The 16,287-nt window shown below is 38.7% G+C and overlaps 1 protein-coding gene across 11 annotated transcripts in view; it reads right to left on the bottom strand.

Annotated features, from left to right (window-relative positions):
* The window catches only part of atp2b2 (ATPase plasma membrane Ca2+ transporting 2), a 98,164-nt gene that overhangs the window by 11,842 nt on the left and 70,035 nt on the right, over positions 1–16,287 (bottom strand). For all 11 annotated transcript variants that reach the window (XM_085456883.1, XM_085456882.1, XM_085456884.1 and 8 more), the window contains 5 exons: positions 5,958–6,199; positions 4,495–4,729; positions 896–1,075; positions 659–746; positions 417–523 (listed from right to left, as the gene is read on the bottom strand). In XM_085456883.1, the coding sequence (XP_085313009.1) occupies positions 417–523; positions 659–746; positions 896–1,075; positions 4,495–4,729; positions 5,958–6,199 (852 nt within the window). The remainder of the gene's footprint in view (positions 1–416; positions 524–658; positions 747–895; positions 1,076–4,494; positions 4,730–5,957; positions 6,200–16,287) is intronic.

Here is a 16,287-nt window from a genome sequence, read left to right as displayed (position 1 = left end):
AATGAATTAATGTGCGTGATTAGGTTGAAATCTGAGCCCAAACCAATCTCCTTCAATCAGATTTCCTGCTTAAGCACAGAAGCTGAAATACTTTTTTACAGTATCTTACAGGACCACAGTGTAGAAGGAGAGCTGCAACTCATGTTACATAAGACCTATTAAAATATATATATGGTTTTTGCTATAACGTTTTTAACAAGCTGAACAAGCTTCTGCAGAATAACTGCGTTAATAATGAAATCCACTAGGGGGAGCTCCTTATCCACGCAGCCAGAGTGAGAGCGCCTGAGAAGAATTCTTAAACACTGCAGAGGTGAAAAAGACATCTGCAGATGTTGACTGAGATCAGTCTCACAAGAATGCAAGATAAGGCATGAACAAACAGCCAAACAAAACAGGAAAGAAGGGCTGCTTACCATGGCAAATCCAACGTCAGCTTTCTTTAGAGCAGGCCCATCATTGGTCCCATCTCCAGTCACAGCCACCACCTGCCTCTGGTCTGCCATAGTGCTGTCAATAATGCCTGCAATAAAGAGATAAACAAAGCAGCATAGGAAGAAGTGCATATACACATAAAGCACAAAGACTCAAGAAACAAGGAAAGGCAACAGTAATGATCTCTGTCTAAGTCAGAGCAAAAAGTGTGCAACCAATTCACCTTTGACGAGTGTGTGTTTGTCGGTTGGGGATGATCTAGCCAGTACTCGGAGTTTAGGCCAAACTTTATCGATACGCTCCTGTTCCACCTGCACACACACACATAGACACACACAAACACAAATTGAAAGAGAGGAACAAGAGCAACACTTTTGCTTATTTTTCCTTAACCTCTGCAACTCTCTTCCATGAGTGGCTCACTTTTTACCTCCTCTCACACTGACAGTATTTGCTGTACCTCTCCTTTCTCATTGCGGATCCTCCTGTTGAACTCTTTGCCATCGATGCACAGGAAGTCCTCTCCTGGGTGGATGATACCACACTTGATGGCTATGGCTCGGGCTGTGTTTATATTGTCTCCTGTCACCATACGCACTGTGATGCCTGCACGCTGGCACTTCTGAATGGCATCAGGGACCTAAAATAGGGAGACACATGCACAATCATTCAGTACAACAGAAATATGTAAAAAGGAAAGCATATTTCACCTATTATTTAAAGCTGCACTAACCAAATTTAACCAATTAATACTAAGACTGAGCATAATGCAGCCAGCTTTTACTGTGCGGAGGTCTGGCAAACCTTTTATTTCAAGGAAGCCTTCTGATATACCCAGTAGTAGAAGGAGCTGCATTTCTGACCACTGGATGAATTAAATTAAGATTTTCACTTTTTCTCTGGTTTTCTCTGGTTTTGTTCTCCACCAACTCCTGAGGGAATTTTAAATTCCATTTGCCATCTGGTGGCACATGCACAGTTTTCAGAGCTTCAGTATTTGAGTAGTATTTATAAATGAAAAAACAATCTTGCAGTTATTCACAAAACACAAACACATGCAAGCAAGTAAATCAAAGCCCCATTATTATTAAGTTCTCCAGATAGTATTGCAATAAATTAATTATGACTACTCATGTATGGATATGGATCTATAGTTGAAGCATCTTGCAAAAGAGTAGTAATTCAGAAACACATATTTCTCCTTGCAAAGGTCAGTGTGGGCGAGCTCTGCTCTCCAAACCCACACATAAACAATTGTGCTCACGTACCATAATAACAACTTGCATCAGTTTACACATACATGCAGGCAAGTAATTCTTTCTGCCTTCACACATAAAAAACATAAAACATGGATCCATCATTGAAATGTGCGCTTGCATCATGCATTAAACTGCCGAATCGAACTGCTTATGCATGCAAGCATAGAGAAGTTTGTTTTTACAAAGTATGGCTATACAGCGGAGGAGTGCAGGTCTTTAATAAGCTGGAGGTTAAAATAAAAACAGATAGGATTTTTTCGCCTACTTAGAACTACATAACTTTTGCACAGCAGCTGCTACATGCAAAAATGATTATCCTAAATATGAAAACCTACAACAGTCAAAGAAGTGAAATTATTTCATTTAATTCGATATTTGAAGAAGAACAATATTTGCTTCAGTCACAACAAAACCATCTTTAACCTATATCAGCCTGTCATTTCATCAATTACACAAAATAAAATAGCCAACTAATACGTATACCAGTTAATACTCTGAAGAGGTCAACGAAGTTAAATATTCTTCAAATGTAAACAGAAAAAAAAAAGAAAAAAGTAATATGTAGTAATGTGATTTTTATAAGTTAAACAAGCTCATGCTCTATATTATCCAGATATTGACTCATTGTTATCAAGATATCAGGTTCCTGTTTGGCTCGTCTGTCATCCCTGGTATTTAGTTAAACCTTTCATTTCTCTTGGACTCGTACTGCTCAAGATGACTGCTCACTTGAAACTAGGAGGTGAAGAAAAGACTGGAGGTTTATTAAAAATACAATCTGGTCCATCAGAGGAAGAAAGTAGGAGTCTAGTAGGTGAGACTGGGAAACAAGCACCTCGTGCCTCTTATATGGATCTGGTTACACTCTCATTTTCTACCATTTCTCTCTACCATTCCTACCCATCATCCTCCTGCCTTCTGTCATCCTTCTGACAGAAATCTGATTTTGAACATTTCTCAGTCTCTCATTCCCTCCACTATTCTCTCTCGTCTCTCTGGGGCCGTTCTCAGAGAGCATCCACTTATTAAACAAACATTGCATTACAGAGGAAGAAATTAGAGACTAATAAACAAACCAAAACCATGTTTACTAGTCTGTTTGACCCTTTTAAAATAATGGAATGTCATCTAATTTCCAGTATTAACCAGTTAATTTAGCAAAGAGCCTGGAAAGTCTTTACTGGATTGTAGCCGTTTCTGTGCACTGCTTCTCAACTGGGTTATTGAAAATGACAGATACCGAGTGACCTCTAGGGTTGAGTAGAGAGAGTAATCTGCAAACTTTGAGGCTATGCATCACTGCGAAGGGCTATGTTAACACAGTATATATGGGTGGCATAGTGGTGGTGTGGTTAGGAAGAAGGTTCCTGCTTCAAACTGAGACCCTCCTGTGCAGAGCTTGCTTATTTTCCCTGTGCGTCCATGGGTTTCCATTAAGTACTCTGGCTTCCACCCACAGTTCAAAGACGTGCACATCAGGTTAACGCGTAAGTCTAAACTGGCCATGGATGTAAAACAGTTTATGGGATGGATGCAGTGGATAACCTCTACAATAATAAGTCTATAATAACTCCAGGTTTTGTATTCGTGTCTTTTCCCTAACTCCTCCTAGACACATCGATCAATCTGGATGAAAGTATAACAAACTGTCTAAGGTGGCAGGGTTATCAATTTCTATTATTCAATAGCTTTATTGAATTTGTGTTTAGGGAATACTAATAATTTTCAGGAATTATTTTATAACATTCAAATTCTTACAAATTATATGTGTGTAGCAGCTGATCTCAAAACCAACAACATAATTGTAACTATGTTATGTGTACATTTGTTTGATGTTTATGACACTATATTGACAGCTTATATATTGATATAATTTTGAAAAAAAGAATAAGAGCAGGGTTTTGCTAGTATATGCTCAGAATATGACTTCTAGTTAAAGCACTTTGAGTGGACAGTAACAACATAAAAACACTATGTAAATGTGGCCACACTACATATTCATTTTACTGTACAGTATGTTCAGCATTAAATATTTGATTTCTTTTGTATATATTCATCTGAACACTATAATTTTCCCCAAATTGCAAAAAACCTTCCATAATATTGCAATACAAGAGGGGATTCTCAGTTAACATAGCTCAGCTTTGGAGAGAAAGATAGAGACATCACAATGACAGAAAGAGATTTGCAGAAAATGCGAAAGGAAAAGGAGTCATCAAAAAGAGGAACATCACCACAGACAGAGGTGGAGAGGAGAAAACATGTTGGGTTGGGGCTGAATGAGCAACGCTGTTCTAGAAAGAGCAGGAGGATGGAAACAAGATGAAAGGAAGCAGTTGAATAATCCAGTAGTCAGTTAATTTTCCTGCTTCCTTCTCCCTGCACTGGAGCTGTGAAGCGAGGTCAGCTTTCCTACTGTACACAGATACCTCTTTCTTCCAATTATAATACACTCTATTCCTTCATGTGAAATTTATCATTAAAAACTGTACCCCTGAAGAAATTGCTTTATGATGAATCACTTATTGCATTGAACATTTCTTTTTGTTTCAACGGATGATTTTACAAAAGTGATCAGAAGAAATAAGCTGGTCTCATCTAAGAATTGATTTGGTGTTTAAAATTCAAATTAATACTTTGATCCTCATCTATACAATAAACCTTTATGTAAAGAGACACTGCTTCAAAGTAACAGCGAGGACATACCACTGGTTATGACACAGCTGCTGAAAGCTGGTATTATAAACCATTTGTTCGACATCCCCCTCCTCTCAGTCCATTACTAAAATATCTCTCCTACCTCTGGCCTGACGGGATCCTCTATTCCGACAACACAGATGGCTGTGAGGTCATTCAGGATGTTGTTCTCATCATCCCAGTTGGGCTCAGGATTGCTGGAAAAGTCACGATACGCCACACAGATGGTCCTCAAGCCATCACACGCCATGGGCTCAATCACTTTCTTCACCATCTCATCCTTGTCTCGTGGACGGAAAACCCTTGGCTCACCCACCTCGTTTTGGATATGGCTGCATCTGCAAACAAGGGTGTGGCGTAGGTTGAGAGGGTCATTTTAAATTATATACTGTAACATTGGTATTGTCTGTGTTTTTAGTGCTTGGAAATGAGCCAGCATTTAAAAAAGAACAAAATATATAGTCAAATCTCTCAGCCTGGCATTACTGCTTTGCTTAAATGAATACTGGTGAATCAAAAAAGGATGCACTGAGAACTGCAATGCTGTGCAAAAGAAAAGACATAGGGACTAATATGCCTTTTGTGGCAGGATACCACAATATTTAAAAAAAAGAAAGTGCATTGGGGTACACACTGTAGAGAGCTCAAATGGAGGACAAACAATTTCCTCTAAAAGATTTTTAAAAAACAGCTAACACATTTCCTAAATAACTAAAGTACTGTAGCCAAAAGATAATTACATTTGATCAAGACTAAACTGATTTGCTAAACAAGTTAAATATATCAACAGACAAACTGAAAACAAACAGGTGTACTGGCATACAGCCAAATACAAATGCTGTACATCATTTACGGAAAAGCAACTGAACCATAATTAATGCAAACGTCCTTTTAGGACCTGTCAGCTTGACAAAAATGTGAATTTAACCTTTCATACATTGTATTATTGAATCTCTGTTTATATTAACTGTAACACCTATAATGTAGAAACATAAAAAATACTATTGAATTCAAGTAATTTTATGACTTTTTATTTAAAAAGTCATAAAATAAAAAGTCTTTTTATTTAACATTAACATTAAAGTCATTTTATGACTTTAATGTTAATGCTGATCAAATGCTCTTAATTAACTGCACTTGATTAAAAAGTTGTCTGGAGCATTGAGGTGCGTGTTAAACACATCTGCAATGATCTTTAAGAAGCACAGATTTATTCTTCCTTAGCAAGAAGAATCTGGATTAAACATTAATCTGGGAAAGACTACAAGCCTATTTCCAAACAATTTTTACTCCATTATTTTACAATGAGAAAGATTTGGGGTAGGGGATCAGATCCAAGATGAGACCATGCAATGCTGCAAATAGAATTTCACATTTCTCCTTCTGCATCTCAGGTTTTTCTCAAAACCACTCACTGTAATGTTACTATAACGCCCTGCAAAATGACATGATTGTAAGACATACTGCTAGAAACTTACACTGAATGTAGTGTAAATCTGCAGAGCACCTTATTAAATTATATAACTGCAACTTCCAGGTTATTTTAAACCATTAAACCAGACTCACTTTTTGAGTACAATCTCAGAGGCTCCCTTGCTGTACATCCGGAAGCTACCGTCAGGCAGCTTTATGACAGTGCTCATCGACTTCCTGACAGAGTTGAAGGTATAGACTTTGTAAAGCTTCTCCTCTGGGATCTGGTTTCTTATTGGCTGGTAATCCCGCTTCAGGTCCAAAACTAGTCCCAGCAGGCCACACTCTGTCTTGTTGCCCACCTGCTTCGGCAGACCGCCTTCCTTATCTGGGGGCTGTAAAATGAGGGACAGGAAAAAAAAGATTTAAATGTGTTCAGTTATATTTTTAGTCTAATATTAAGTAGGCATGCTAAAAAAGAAGACCTAAGGTTTTACGCATCAGGAAATAATAAAAAATAAACTGGTCTTTAGCAAGTTTTACAATTAGATAAATGCAACCGCAGATGAACAACAAAACATGACATGTTACACCTTTCACTACTTAACAAAAACTAAGCCAAAATAAAGAATCAGTGATGTGAATAACTAAATACACACTTACTGCTTCCATAGGAACTAAGAGGAAGTCAACAAGCAGCAGCCACCAGGTGCTGCTGATCAAATGCTCTTAATTAACTGCACTTGATTAAAAAGTTGTCTGGAGCATTGAGGTGCGTGTTAAACACATCTGCAATGATCTTTAAGAAGCACAGATTTATTCTTCCTTAGCAAGAAGAATCTGGATTAAACATTAATCTGGGAAAGACTACAAGCCTATTTCCAAACAATTTTTACTCCATTATTTTACAATGAGAAAGATTTGGGGTAGGGGATCAGATCCAAGATGAGACCATGCAATGCTGCAAAAAAAAACCCCAAAAGCTACATCTTAATGCTGAAGTTCATAACAATACAATTAAAAAAAAGACTGAAGTGAATTATGACTTGTTTTGGAAGATCTTCCAGGTTTGGAAGGTCTTTTTTTCCCAAAAAGAACCTAGACGCAATTGCATCTGAACAAATCACACGACTTCTGGAACAATATACTTTGGACAGATGAGCCCAACATGAAGATATGTGGCCATAATGCACAGTGCCACTTTTGGAGAAATCCAAACACAGCATATCACCATAAATATATGATACAAGCTGTCAAGCATGGTGGTGGCGGGCTGATGATTTGGTGTTTTGCAGCCACCAGACCTGCACACTTTGTAGCCCCTGAATGAATCATGAAAGGTTTCTAGTCAATTATAAGGCCATTTTCCAGACAGCTAAAGCCTGACTGAAAGTGAGTCATAAAAGAGGACAATGACGACAGAATGACGGCAGTGATACCTTAAGAGAGCTGTGCACAAACAAATGTCTGCAAATGTCAATACAAGTTGAAGGTACTGAGTCATGGGATGTACTCAGTTTTTCACAGAACTCCATGACGTCAGAGAATTTACCCTCTTTTTTTTTCCATGACTGTACATATGGCTTTACTTTTTTTTTTTTTTATCTATCTGTAATTGTTATTCACTTAACTGCAACTTAAGATAATTTTACAACATTGTTACACATATTGTTTCTACCTAATCCAACACTTCGACTTTTAAATGTTCTTAGTTTGCGTTTCCTCATAGGGTAAATGAAAATAATCCTGCCACAGAGAGTAAGTTTTCAGTGTAATATATTTCATACACTCATGTGATCTATTCACTGAATGAGATTCTCTCTCCTTCAGCTCAGTGCGACCAGTGTAATGCTTGAAATAGCTGCTGGTGATAATTAACCAGCTAGCAGGTGAAAGGGTCACTTTGTGTGGGAGGGCAGAAGATGAGATAGATGGAATCAGGTTTAGATCGTCTTATTTCAGGCACACAGCTCAACCCTGTGAAATCTGTAATTGTATACTTGGAACCATGTATTGCTCTGGTTCAGTGAACATGTCAGTGGATAGACATAGCACGTAATATCATTTTCTACCTAACATATGCAAGTATGGTTGGAAATGTGTTGTGATAGGCTCATAAGTACTCTGTGTTTTAGGTGTGCATCCAGTGTTTTGGGTTTATTAGCAGCCATTAGGAGTCATTACTATTGCCAGTTGTGTGTGTGTAAGTTTGTGTGTGATACAGTATCTGTGCAGGTGGCTACAGTACATGTGTGCCACCATGTACACACTCACGCTACAAGCAAGAGTGCGAATGTTTGTGCATGTGGTCAGCTTGTCAAAGGCCCAGCGTTGCCATGGTAACATTGGGCAAAAGAACAAGAAGAACACGAAGAGACTTGGGAAAAGAGAGGGTGCACTCTCGACCACTTGGGGATTCTTACTCCTTGGCTCCATTCCTCTTTCATGATTTTCCCTCATTTCATGTCACACATATCCTCAAATCCTTCTGCGTTTCCTTCTTCATCTTTTCCCAGCCCCCATTCATTAACATTTCCAGAGCTTTTTTCTATTTAGGAAGAAATAACGCATGTACAGAAACTACCTGTCACTATGACAGGCTAAATCTCACTATAGTCAATATCTTAGTAAGTAAAGGGCCAAACAACGCATGAAAAAACAAAGGAAGAGCATTCCAGTCCAAAGTCACAGAACCTCAGGGACCTGCCAGGGACATATGAGTGCAGACGCCCTCTGGTGTAACCTGGTGCCTGTCCATGAAAAGCTCTCCATGTCAGTAAAAGAATCTTAAACTGCACTCTGAAATAAACCGGAAGCCAGTGCAGCTGCGTCAAAATTTGAGTCACACGTGGAAACTCTGAGGATTTTATCAGAAGTCTGTCAGCAACATACTGAACAACCGTTCTAGGGAGGTTTTGGTAAGACTTGTGTATAGTGCACCGCAGCAATCCAATCGCAATGAAACAAAAGCATGTATCTTACAGAGACTCATATGTTCAGACACATCTCAGGAGCGATCCCTGCTGTTATTATTCATAACACGCCTCTTCAAATCTGCACATCCTCTCAACCCTATTTACATTTGACTAAAATATAAAAACATAAAACTAAATTAAAAAGCTGTTAACCTTCACTCTTAAAAAAATAGTGTGCTCAGATAATGTTAGGAAATAATGAAAAATGACTATTTACTGTATCACTGATTTTCTAGAAAGAAGTCAGACAAATAGATTATCATAGTAGTTGCAACTCATTTTTTAAATTTTACTTTATTTCGCTGTTTCAATTGACTAAGAAAAAAAGTAAAGGTAAATAATAATTTTGTGGTAATAAATTATATTGGCTGTATACATGTTGAAAAACACAGTTAATCATATCTGGGAATACAGTTCATTTTGGATCCCTATTAGCTGGCACTGAGCTGACAGCTAGTCTCCCCGGAATTTTTGCTATATAGTACCTACAGTATGTTTGACACCTACACTCACTGCTACAGAACAGCTTGTCGGGTACACTGTCTTCTTACACGCACGCACACACACCAGCATGTAGCAACCGCATTGAAAATAATGCTTCTACCTTGGTTGCTTGATCAGCAGACACCTTCAGCTTGAGCTATTTGCTCCAAAATAGATTGACTGCAGGCTGTTCTGCGTTAAACAAGCCTGCAGCCGGGATTAGATTTCAAAGGACAGCTTGGCATTTTGACGATTTGTATTTGCCTTTATTACTGTTTTCTTCACTTGGTCCTTGTCACAGCGTGTTCATAAAGATTCTGTGTTGGCACTATAGTTAATAACGTTGACGATGCACTCCATTTAAAGCTGTCCACATGCTAACGAGGCTTTGATAGAATTCTGATTAACTGCTTTGATATCCTTTTTAAGGTTAATGATGCACAAAAGGCCTAAGAAGAGAAAAGTATGTGGAGTGAAAATACTTGGAGGGCACTTTCCTCGTTTCACCAGTTCTTCCTTATGTGAAACAGCATGGTGGTGCTGCGAAATAGCACCGGTGACTCCCAGCAAGAAGGTCCTGAGTTTCAATCCACCAACTGGGGTCTGACTCAGGATACTCTGTTTTCTCCCACAATCCAAGGATATGCATGTTAGATTAACTGGTGATTTGAAATTGGTGTAAATGTGACCTGGGCAGGCTGCAGCCCAACCACAACCCTGAATTGGATATGTTAATGGATTTCCTTATCTAAACAGAAGTCTAAATAAAGAGGTTGATTTGCAGGTTTTGAAATAATTTAAGGTAAATTTGTGATTTTAGGCTAAACAACGGACTAGAATTTACCTTTATCACATCAAATGCTTTTAAAAAATTTATGCCACTGCCGCTATCAGAATTGGTACTAAAATGATTACCAAAATCAATTTTTTTGTTTCTGTAACGGTTAACCCACCAGCACGTGCAAGCCTTTTAATCAACACACAAAAACACATTATTATTGTTTGATTAAGATGCCAAATTACAGTCATTTACTTGCATATAAAAATTTGTTTTAATGGTTGAATTAATTTCTGACTTCTTGTGCCAGCTCAAATTTGGGTATAAAAAATGTGAATTCAGTCATTTTCAGTTTTTGACAGATTTTTAAAACATTTGTGTTGTCTCGTTTTTATGGCAGGGGTCCTAATAAATTTGTTAAGCACTGTATCTGCTATCAATATTTGCTTTAGAGGCTCATATTTTGAGCTCAATATTTCTGACCTTCTTGACTATCGAATATTGGATATTGATTAATTCAGGCTGAGGCATTTTTTTTTTACTTATCCTTGCAGCTGTTGAGAGCCAGTGGACCCAGCTGAAAAAGTCGTCTAAAATCTCATTAATCATTAAAACCCAATCAGAAGACTGGCCCATCCTCACCTAGTAATTTGACATATCTGGTTTTTATCTAGCTGTATGTCTCACAGACACAGACAAGAGCATAAATACTTTATACAGAGTTTATGGTAAATAACAGAATTAATGCCTTTTTCTAATGACCAATGATTACATCAGGAAGACACTGCCTGTCATTGGCAAATGAGGAGATGGAACAAATGGCCTCATCTGCCCTGTCTGCTAAGTGTTTGGTAGAATAGGCTCCCAGCCAGAAGACCAAATCAAGTTAAACCTCTAAAATGAAAATGACTGAACAAAATGACCAAAATGAGAAACGCACAGTGTATAAAAAATAAATGGTAACTTTTAGATCAACTAAATCATACAGAAAACAGTCACTACTCCATTTAAATGTTGTGTAATGGCTGCCTTCATAGTCCATCCACCCATCCATCCATCAATCCAAATACAGTATATTAGAGCAGTAAATACTTAACCATGTTTGTTAATTTAAATGACAGCTATTTCAACTTCAGCTTAGCTACTGGCACAACTCCTGTTCCAGCAGAAGAGTATTGCGGAGAATAAAAGGAATTTACAGCTACCTCAATAACAAAACAAGACAGCAGGAAAAGCAGTGAGTAAACAGATAATAAACAGAAGACAGCCACAAACACCGCTGCCTTGTATTCTCAGAGATTCCGCAGAGGTTTAGCTTGACGTCGGTTTCTACGAACAAGGACGCTTTCTGGCATGGGATGCCCAGTGTTGGCATGACGAGACAACTGTTGGCACACCCTGGCCTGGACATGGCTAACGACCAGCTGCCCTCTCCCTAGTCCTTGGGTGTTCCTGCAGGCAAGGACATATGCCAGAGGGAGTGCTGGCAACTTTACTTCCTTTTCCACCTGGGGCTCTCCTTAATCCAGCCCTCCTGCTCCTTCCAACTCCCTTATCATGCTCTCTCTGCAATCTTTTCCTACTTTAGTTACACCGCCTTTATTTCACCGACCCCCCATTTTTTATTCACACTCTAGTCCTATCCTGCTTTGTTGTTTTGGATGACTTTCTGTTCTCATTTTATGCTGTCCCAGTCTCTTACAAGGTGCTCCACCTCCTCAGCCCACGCCTTCTTTTTTCTCTTTTCTTTTTTTCTTTTCTCTTTGCATGTAGGAGTAGATGATATCCTTGCTCGCTGCATGACTCTAACAGCCAACTGGGCTAAGGCCTGGAGGAGTGCTGGGGGGGCAGTAACACAGTCTTCCAGGGCATGATGAGGACACTTGTCACGCGAGTGTCTTTTCTCTTGTGTTTCCCTTTCTTTTTCCATCCTGATTTGCATGTATCCTTACTTTGCATTTCACTGCCTCTTCTCTACATATTGAATCCCCCTCTCTCCATATTCGTTTCTCCGTCTCATTATATTCTTTACTTGCCTCTCTACTGCAGATTTCTGACTACTGCAAAAGCACAAGGCAGTCATAATACACAGAATCAGCATCTAGTAAATATACTTTACTACTGACCCTACACCCACCACCAATACTAATAAAACCGATACTACTACAACTAATAATAATAATAATGAACAGTGTGCCTTCTTCCACAGTCTCTTTTGTCCTCTCTTCCTCCCCTTACCCAGAACCAGTTGTCGCAGATGGCTGCCCCTCCCTAAACCTGGTTCTTAACAGTTTCTTCCTGTTAAAAGGGAGTTTTCCTTCCCACTGTCGCCAAGTACTTGCTCATTGGGGAACATCTGATTGTTTGGATTTTCTCTGCATTATTGTAAATGGCCTGCATTTGTATAGCGCTTTTCTAGTCCCTAAGGACCCCAAAGCGCTTTACACTACATTCAGTCATTCACCCATTCACACACACATTCACACACACATTCACACACTGGCGATGGCAAGCTACATTGTAGCCACAGGGTCTTTACCTTACAATATGAAGTGCCTTGAGGTGATGGCTGTTGCGATTTGGTGCTATATAAATAAAATTGAATTGAATATTAACAGGTAATTGTGCCCTGAAATTTGCCTTGACATAGTTTGATTTCTGTTGATGCACATGCAATCATGTGTTTCAATCATGTGTTTCTCAGACTGATAACATTCCAAATATGGACTCTTGTATTACCCCGGGCATTGGCTTTGATGAGTGATTGGCAGTTTATTAATTAGATTGTTTCAGTCGAATCACTGGCAAAATTCTTTGTCAACATGCTGTAACAAATACAAAAAAATATTCATGATTCACACGGGATATCTGGCCGTCTTTTTGGCAAGTAAACCGTGCTATGTTGTTGTTGTTACTGCTATATATTATACAACAATTACTATACAAATTGATGCAACTTGATAAAATATCATTGGTTTTACTGCAATTTGCCTTACGTTTGACTCTTCTAAGTATTCAATTGATGCTGCTCTCCTAAAAACTAAAATTAAATATATTATGTAAAGTGACATAGAAATACAGTGCCATGCCCGTGAAACATCAAAACACTGTCATTCTAATGTGATGACAAATCCCGTCACTGTCATCTCAGCAGCACTGTCAAGTAAATGCTGAGAAGAGAAGAGAAGAGAAGAGAAGAGAAGAGAAGAGAAGAGAAGAGAAGAGAAGAGAAGAGAAGAGAAGAGAAGAGAAGAGAAGAGAAGAGAAGAGAAGAGAAGAGAAGTCTGTTGGCCATAGTTGTGCTGTGTATCTGTCTTCTCAGTTTCCCAAAATATTCCAAACATAAGAGGCTGGGTGCTTCAAGCTAAAGACATCCAAAATACTCTCCCTTCCTTTTGCGCAAACAAGCATGCAAGCATGCAATGTCCAGATGACACAAGTACTGTGAGCAACAGCTAATTATATCAAGATATCACCACTTACTAGAGAACAAGAAGAAGAAAGTTCATTTTAATTACAAACTGTTTGTTGTAGAGCGACAAGTAGACATAAACTGAATATTGTTTTTCTAAAATCTACAAATCAGCAGACACATTCTGTTGAATAAATTTATAGGAACATTGCCAACCCTTTTACGTGACATTTGTTCTCCAACATATACTTCAGAGTTTTATTTCTGTCCTCTTTTTGTTTGTACGGGAGCATTATCTACCTCTCTTGTCCCTGACCGGAATAATGACCTGAGCAGGTGGTTGAAGCTACATGAAACTGAGCTCCCAGGACACTCACACAACCATGCTAAACACACACCACTGTGCTGCGCGAATAAACACCTGTGATCTCAATACCTCCTACAATGTCACTATCCCTGAAATGACAGATGTGTGTGTCATATATATGTATGCCCCTTCACAAGTGTCTACACACAGCCTTCCTGTACATTACAGACTATGTTAATATTTCAAACACCTAATGAAAAACTAAAAGAACAAAAGGTAAAGGACAAAAAGAAAATTCCAGTCCTTTGCAGGTATTGCCACTAGGGATGATGCATGTTCTTGGAAATGACGTTTGTGTATTGACGTCATTGCAACCAAGATGTATTTACAGTATGCATTAATGAATACTTTGAAAACATGAATGCAAGCCAGATCAATGAGCATGTGCGACTGTCCATGTGCAGGGTTTCATTGTGTAAGTGCGTACGAACTTCCTCCCTTGAGTAAGAGGCTTTTCCACTTTATACAGCAATCTGTATGTGCTGACAGACGAACCAGAGCTATACCAGTGGCTGTATTATGACGCCAGAGAGGCAATAGGGGGACTGATATGAGTATCAAAGCCTGCCTCTTTGCCTTTGTGTGGTGGCCATCAAAGACTTCCATAGCTATCCTGGCTTCCCACAGGATTGGCCTCTTATATAAGAACACACCAGCCAGCATACTGCAGGCCTGGAGTGGTGCTGAGGGAGTGGGGGCGGCTGGGGGAGGCAAAGAAGGATGGACTAAATATTCCTCAGAAAAGCTTCCTGCTGTATCTTGCTTTGTGAATTCACTTCATTCCTTAATTACATTGTACTTCACACCATACTTTATCTTTCCTTTTATTCATTCTCAAATAACACAACATATGTTATTTTTATACTATTTATATGTTATATTCTGTACTATAATTGTACATTTATATACCGTGCATTTATCTAAGTCTACATAAAGATATAGATGTATAAATGTAGTCTTAGCTACAGTAAGTTGTAGGCAGACAGACGATCCTGTATTTACACAAGCTGGCAAGTTACGAACTTAAAGGTATGTAAGTTAGTATCATTAAGTTTGATTTGTCTTTCAATGCGTGAGGTCACGTCTTGCGAATGAAAAGATCTGGAAAGAAGTAAATGTACTGCTTAATCCCCAGTGTATAAGCTGTGCTCTGCCAGTGCTTAATTCCATTGAGCTAAGCAGCTATAGAAGTACAATAGCCTGATCTAATGCTGCAAAGCATTTCTCCAGATTTTTCTAAGGGATAACATCTTGTAACTGTGGTACATCTTAGTAGAAATATGCTGTGGGAAAAGGAAACTAAGTCAACCTCACTCTCATTGTTTACTACTGTATGTGACAAGAAATATTCACCCGCATTTGAAGACTTGCTGTTTTCCCCCCCTCTTAGTTACTGTGACAGGATTGAGGTCTCAGTCTCCTCTTAAGTTTGTTTGTTTTTTTGTCTGGTCTGCCTGCTTTGGCCTTTCTTGCCCATTTACTGTACTGTAATTTGCATGACCCACTAGTGCATCTTCCACAATGTATCAAGTATACTCATCCTAAATTGTAGTTATATGCAAAGCTATGAGAAAATATGCAATCCTCTCATGTGAGGGCTTTTAATTAATCATGGTTTTTTTTTTCAGAGTGGTAATCACAATTCTAGCAAATATTGACAGGTTTGGACTAATTTACCTCATCAGTTTGTGCTGAAAGAAAACAAACCGTAATCTGTTCAGAACACACAGTATTAAACTGGAACCACAAGAATGTCCTGTTCCTATGTAATTGAAAGTTTTTCTAAAACTATAGCTCCACTACATTTGACAGTGATTATAAAAAAAAACACACACACACAAACAAACAGTTAACAATGTCAAAAACTTTACAGTGCTTAAAATTGGAAATGACCTGATTTTGATTCAGTCTAACTCAGTCTCAAGCCTGCTTAGATTACGCTTAAGTGGTCTTAATTACAACACAGGTTTGGGTCCTGGTCAAATGCAGTATCATTATTTGGTATTTGAGAAGTGGAGTTAATGTGGAAATGTAATACTTACTGAGCAAATCAAAGGACCATTTATATACTGAGTGCAGATTGAAATGCAGCCTGTGGCTGTGACAAAAAAGAAATATTCATTTGCCATTTGCACACGAGTGACATCTCATTCTTACTCTGTAGGATTTAATATAATGTTGGCCCACCCTTTGCTGCTATAACAACTTCAACTCTTCTGGGAAGGATTTCCACAAGGTTTCAGAGTGCATTTATGGGAATTTTTGATCATTTTTCCAGAAGAGCATTTGTGAGGTCAGACAGTGATGTTGGATAAGAAGGCCTGGCTCGCTGTCTCAAATCCCAAAGGTGCTTTATGGGGTTGAGGTCAAGACTTTGCGCTGGCCAAACTTGCTCCTCTATGTCTTTATGGACCTTGCTTTGTGCACTGGTGTTGAAACAGGAAGGGACCTTCCTCAAACTGTTCCCA

Source organism: Copadichromis virginalis, linkage group LG5, assembly GCF_057382275.1.
Source record: "Copadichromis virginalis isolate Kocher_CV1m ecotype Utaka linkage group LG5, C_Virginalis_male_GT1.1, whole genome shotgun sequence".
NCBI lineage: Eukaryota > Metazoa > Chordata > Actinopteri > Cichliformes > Cichlidae > Copadichromis > Copadichromis virginalis.
Note: the sequence above shows the minus strand (reverse complement) of the source record. Positions and strands in the feature narration are given on the sequence as shown.